The sequence below is a fragment of the Solanum dulcamara genome, chromosome 7 (assembly GCF_947179165.1).
Source record: "Solanum dulcamara chromosome 7, daSolDulc1.2, whole genome shotgun sequence".
Taxonomy (NCBI): domain Eukaryota; kingdom Viridiplantae; phylum Streptophyta; class Magnoliopsida; order Solanales; family Solanaceae; genus Solanum; species Solanum dulcamara.
The window spans coordinates 67555357-67561530 of record NC_077243.1 but is presented as its reverse complement, the minus strand read 5'-3'; the positions used below and the strand labels follow the sequence as shown (position 1 = coordinate 67561530).

General features: G+C 32.9%; 1 protein-coding gene across 1 annotated transcript; it reads right to left on the bottom strand.

Moving 5' to 3' along the window:
- Positions 1 to 2939: 2939 nt before the first annotated feature.
- On the bottom strand, positions 2940 to 5466 carry LOC129896672 (glucan endo-1,3-beta-D-glucosidase 1-like). The gene has a single exon (XM_055972611.1). It carries the CDS (start codon positions 5278 to 5280, stop codon positions 3073 to 3075), a length of 2208 nt encoding a protein of 735 aa, XP_055828586.1. The 5' UTR covers positions 5281 to 5466; the 3' UTR covers positions 2940 to 3072.
- Between the last annotated feature and the right edge of the window lie 708 nt (positions 5467 to 6174).

Here is a 6174-nt window from a genome sequence, read left to right as displayed (position 1 = left end):
ATTAACTATTAGTACATTTCAAAACTTGACCTAAACTTTTACATTTTGTAAAAAAGCCTCATTTATTTCTTTAGATTTGTTTTCCTTGATTTGCACTCCCTCCGTCTCATATTAGATGGACATATAATTATTTAAAATTTATTAAATATAAATTTATAAATAATTTAAATTATATTAAATTTAAGATATATTAATTCAAATAAATATTGTGGATTAATTATTTAAATCCAATAAATATGGATTTAATTAAAGTCCAAGCCCACTTTGTTAAGCCCAATATTTCTTATCCTAGAGGCCCATTTTGATGTCATGTGTCAAGTGACGTGTCATGCCAAGTCAAACAAATAAGCCAATAGGATCATGCCATGTGTTAAAATGACAAGCTCATTTGCTAAAGCCAAATATGTCATGTCACTTAAATCTGATTGGCCGGAGAGAAACTTGTTCTTATTACAACTCCTCTATTCTACAACTATAAATAGGGGGTCCTCATAATTTAGAAAAGACACCAGAATTCTAACAAGAAGCCAGAGAGAGCTCGTGGATCAAACGCCGCAGATTTCTCTACAAGCTACAAGTTCAAGAATTCAAGATCAAGTTCATCAAGTTCAAAAACAACTCAAGATCAAGACCATCAGATTCAAGAACAAGCCCAAAAGCCCTTGAATTCAAGTACAAGTCAAGATTAAGTTCAAGAACAAGTGAAGATCAAGATCATCAAGTTCAAGAACAAGTGAAGTTCAAGATCATCAAATCAACAAATCAAGATCAAAATCACAAGATTCAAGATCAAGCCCAAAGGCCCTTGAATTGAAGTAACAAGTTAAGATCAAATCCATCAAGTTCAACCAAATTCAAGATCAAGCTCAAGAGCCTTTGAATTTATATTTGAAAAGACGAATCAGAGGATACATAGAGATTATAACACTCATATTCAAAAATCAAATACTAGGATTCGTGCGATATTTTCCGTTCTTGATTATTACTTTTTCGACGCGAATTTTATTGTCTATAGGGCATTTTAACTTTACACGATAATTAAAAAATCATTAATATATTGGAAGACTTTACCATTTTACCCTTTGTCTATATCAATGCAATATACATAAAGTATAAAATTAGCTAGTATGAAAAATTATTTGCATTCAAAAGGTCATATTAATTGTAGGGGTAAAATAGAAAAAAATTAATTAATTCTATCTTGATTTAGTAAATGATCAAGTAATATGTGACAAATATTTTTAGTAAGATGCCCATCTAATATGGGACGGAGGGAGTATGAATTTACGTTAAATTTATTTTGCTTGATTTGTATAAATTTTTCTACAAATTTGTAAACCCTAATCAATAGATGAGGTCTCTCATATCCTTGAAAAATATTTGCTTGTAATGTATATTAAACAAAAAACAAATTTGTAAATCCTTGTCAATATATAAAGTCTTTGATGTCCTACATAGCTTCATAACTAATTGTAATTTGACAAATTATACTATCTCCGTCCCATATTAGATAGGCATATCCAATTTTACACGGTGATTAAGAAATCATTAATACATTGAAAGATTTTATCATTTTGCCCTTTATTTATATCAATGTAATATACATAAAGTATATAAATAGCTAGTATTGAGAATTGTTTACATTCAAAATGTCATATTAATTGTAGGGGTAAAATAGGAAAAATTTAATAAATTCTATCTTGATTTAGTAAGTGATCAAGTAATATGAGACAAATATTTTTAGTAAGATATCCATCTAATATGGGACGGAGATAGTAATAACTAATGATTGTGTTATTAGTCATTTTTATTAAAATATTATATGATTTTAAAATAATGTATTATCTAATTCATTACAAAAATGATAAGTTTGTGTCAAACTTCCTTCTCTATATCTATATATGGAATTATAATGTGTTTTGACAATGATAATGAATGTAATCAGTTCACAATTTGGGATTAGCAACTACGTTTGTTTGGTATTGGTACAGTTGATTTTTTGATAGCTCTTAGAACTTAAGGGTATATGTCATATTTCATTTTTTTTTAAAAGTAAAATATGTTTTGAAAAACTATGGTCAAATACATTTTAAAAACTTCAGTCTAAACTTCACCTAAATTTGATTTTTCAAAACTGTTTGAGAACACCAAACGCTAGCTATATCTTAAAAGTCAATTAAGAGTAAAATAATCAAAAACCTCTCTTAATTAATATTTTCTTAAGGCACATTTTCAAGAAAAAACATGACAAATAATTTGATCAAGAGGGAGTATAAATACTCTAAACAAATAATCAGATCTTTGAAGAAATAAAAAGGAGGGAGGGAGGTTCCACGTGAAGCTCTAAGAAAATGAAGGCACAAGTTCATAGCATAAGCATTAATATATTATTTTCCTGTTTTATATATATAAACATCTTCCTAGAGTTCCAAATATAATTTGACATCTTGCTTTTGCTCAACATTTTTTTTTCTAGAAGTAGGGAAAGTAAGAGAAGAGTGAGTGAAGATCCCCACGGAGGGTAAGGGGATCAATGAGTTTTTAATCCTCCTCTTTATGTATGAAATTATAGACGTATAGTGAATGAACGATCCCCTTCAACTTTGAAACAACTTCCTTTGTACTTTCCTTCGTAGGGGAGGTAGGAAAATAAAGAGATTAGATAACTATAGAGCAGATTCAGATCCAACTAGCTAGGCAGATAGATAGACTCATTTCCCGCTGCTAAGGGAGAGCAAGAATGAAAATCAAATGATTGTTCTTTTAAACGGCACGAGTCCTCTATCTTGGTTATATTGATGATTGTTAACACATAAATTGCTAATTCAGTAGTATCCTTCATATAGAGGACCAGTTTCATTCCTAAAGCCACATGGTCATGAAAACTGTTTGCAGCATAGACTTAGTGCAGATTATTCAGTTTTGGAGATGTCTTAAAATTGTAGATTAATTCCAAGCTTGATCATTTATTTAGTAACAATAACAATTTGTGTATGTAATACAATCCATATTAAAAGCATAAAGAAGTACATACATTATACCTTAAGGTTACATTATATGCCATAATTAACTTCAAAGAGAGTAATGTCGAAACCAGCAGAAATTGTTTCCTCTGTCACATTCCTCTGCTTCATCACCTCTAGTATGAATCCACCACAGAAGATTTGTACGCGAGTTTCCATCGTCATAACTAGATAATCTTCTTGTTTTCTCCAAAGCACTTGTTTTATCATACATCCCTTCTAAAGCATACACAAAACCCTTCCACCCTTCTCCAACACCTCGTCTTGCTAGAGCTGGCGTTGTCCATTGGACTAACTCTCTCACGAACTGAGCATCAGAAAATACAACTTCAGTAATAGGCAATAAAGGTAAAACCTGAATACCAAGTCTACATTCTTTCCAATCAGGTGGAGCAAACCAAAGGCCACTGTCCCTTTTATTAGACCATAAAACTCCGACCACACGGTTATTTTTCGTGTATTCCTCTACATACAAGTTGCTTTCCTCTTTAACATGCCACCAAGTTTGTGCTGAATGAATTTCCATTGCTGAAAGAGTTGATCCAATGGCAACAAGATGAGTGTCACCATATGCTAATCCCATTAAAGCTGCTGAATAGTACGCGTTCACCGCTTCACTCGTGCTCTCTTGGTTCCTTCCATCAGCAAACTCAGTTAATCCCCCTGCCCAAGAATGCAATTTCCACAAATCAAAGCACCTCAACCGCGTATAGTGTGAATTTTCTCGCCTGCTTAAGTTCATAAAATCCGCCATAAGAGAATAAGCTTGTGGTCTATACTTTCTTCCCCACATTGGATCTATCTTGACAAGCACTGCAATAGCATAAAGGAAATAACCAATGTGGTAATGGTGATCATTATATACTCCGAATCCAAAATCAGCACCGGAATCCATTGAACCTTGTTTAGTTACAATTCCACCCCATTTTGAATCATAAAAGAAACCATTTGCTTCGAAAGTACCATCTAACCAAGGTTCAATTGTATCCTTCAAGAATTTGCGGATTGTTGGGATAACATCAACGTAACAAACCTCTTCAGCTATCAATGCTAGCCTTGCAGCTCTTGCAATTGACTTCCCGTAAAAGTAAGATGATGATGACAATGTTGAGATTAACGTTGAGTTCAGGTCCGCGACATCCTTACTCAAAGCATCAATTATTTCAGAACAAGACTCCTCCTTTACACCTTTAATTGAATGCCATGTAACAGAAATCGGATCACTCTTCAATAGCCACGAGTCTCCAACAATGCCAACAAGCTCACCATCAATACTACTGTACTTAAAATCCTCCAAGATAATAACTGAACGATTCGAGAGCAGTTGTAGATGCAGGGGATGAGCAACCATCAACAAGTCCCCCCATCCAGTCTTGTCCCACTTGTACTCGACGCAAAATGGCTGGCTGAAATCAGCATTGCCAAATTTAGGATAACAAGAACTGAACCGATCAAGAATTGGTTCATAGTCAGGATTTGGCAAGAGAACGATCCTTATTATACCCGAAAACTCACTAGAAGTGATATTATTCATATCATTGCTCAAATTGATGGGTGAAGACGCGTACAAAATCCATGTTTGGCCATTGTTCAGTTTAATAGTATATTTGGTGAGAGTAGCATTCCAAGAGCATTCAAGAATAGCATGAATTGTAGAAATCTTAAGTGCAACATCAACAATGACATTACAAGTAACAAAAGGACATCCCCTTACAAGAAAGAACCTAAGATTACTCGATGGAAGGTCCAACGTAACACTAAGATCACTAAATGATGAAATAACATGAGGTGCATTTGGATTAGGATTATTCAACATAGAAATAGTGAGATCAGCATTGAATATCTGGTAAATGAATGAAGGATTATGGAACTGAGGTGGGTAACAAATAGTAAGAGATGAATTCGACGATTTTATAAGATATGGATGAATGTATTCAGGCTGATCACCATTTTTCAAGACAAAGTTTTGAAAGAAAGAATTTGTAGGCAATGGACTTGATAAGAGATTATGAGTGAAAAATGGAGACGGCTCAGGAAGGATAGTGGATTTTGCTTTTGGAAACAGAAAAGGTTGTAACAATGGCCTAATTTGTTGTGGTGGTGGTGGAGACATTTCAGGGGATTTTGGTGGACTAATTTGAGGAGGTGGTGGCTCAGGATGTGGCTGAGGAGGAGGTAATATATAGTGTTTGGAACGTTTCTTGAAAGGTGTCGTGACAATTGTTTTGACTCGCATGGTTATCTTTTTCAACACCATGACAGGTAACTTTAGTCGCGCAATCTTGAACACTTTATTGCGCGACTATGTTTTCCTGCCAATAATAATGAAATTTCAAACTGATTTACAATCCCACTAGAGAGGAAATTGGGAATTAGAAAAGAGCAAGTTGGATATTGCTTATAGAGGCGTTTAAAATAGGAAATGGTGCCTTGCCTATACGCCAAGGCTAGATGTATGCTTACCTTTGGGGGTTTGCACATATTCCTCTTATTTCATTCCACTCCATATATTAACTATTACTGTTGACACACTTTTAAAATTTGTGATCTAAAGCAAAATATAAATATTTATGTAGCTATAAATCATTTTATTAAACGTAAAAGAGAAATTTTAAAAGTATGATGTTTCTAATTACAGAAATTTAACATTCGTTTTGAGATCGACTAAAAACAAAAGCCTAGGACGTTGAAAGTATAATAAGATAATTGTACTTTTCTGAAATTTTCCCTTAATTTAAGTATATTCTTAAACTATTTATTTGTACCAATTACTGACTGTTCACTTGTTTGATCATAAAAGTGATATTCCACACGCATTGATTTAGTTTTCAATATACTTTGCTGAATAGTAATGTGCGTGACGGAAACGAGGAAAAATTAGTTGGATTGCAAGTTAACATGAAAATGTTGTGGAACACTGGCAAGATATCTAGTAGGTAAAGTTATCGTTTTAAATTAGTATTTGAATATGTGATTTAGAATCTTTGAAATTTTAAATTCTCCAAAAAAAAATATGATTTGAGATTGCAAATAGTGATTTCAATTTTTTAAAAATATAAAAGCTTTACTCATAAGTTTATAAAAAAAAAAGAAAAAGATCCATCATGTTAAATTTTGTAAAATAAAACTCATGTTGGGCGTGAAGCATGAA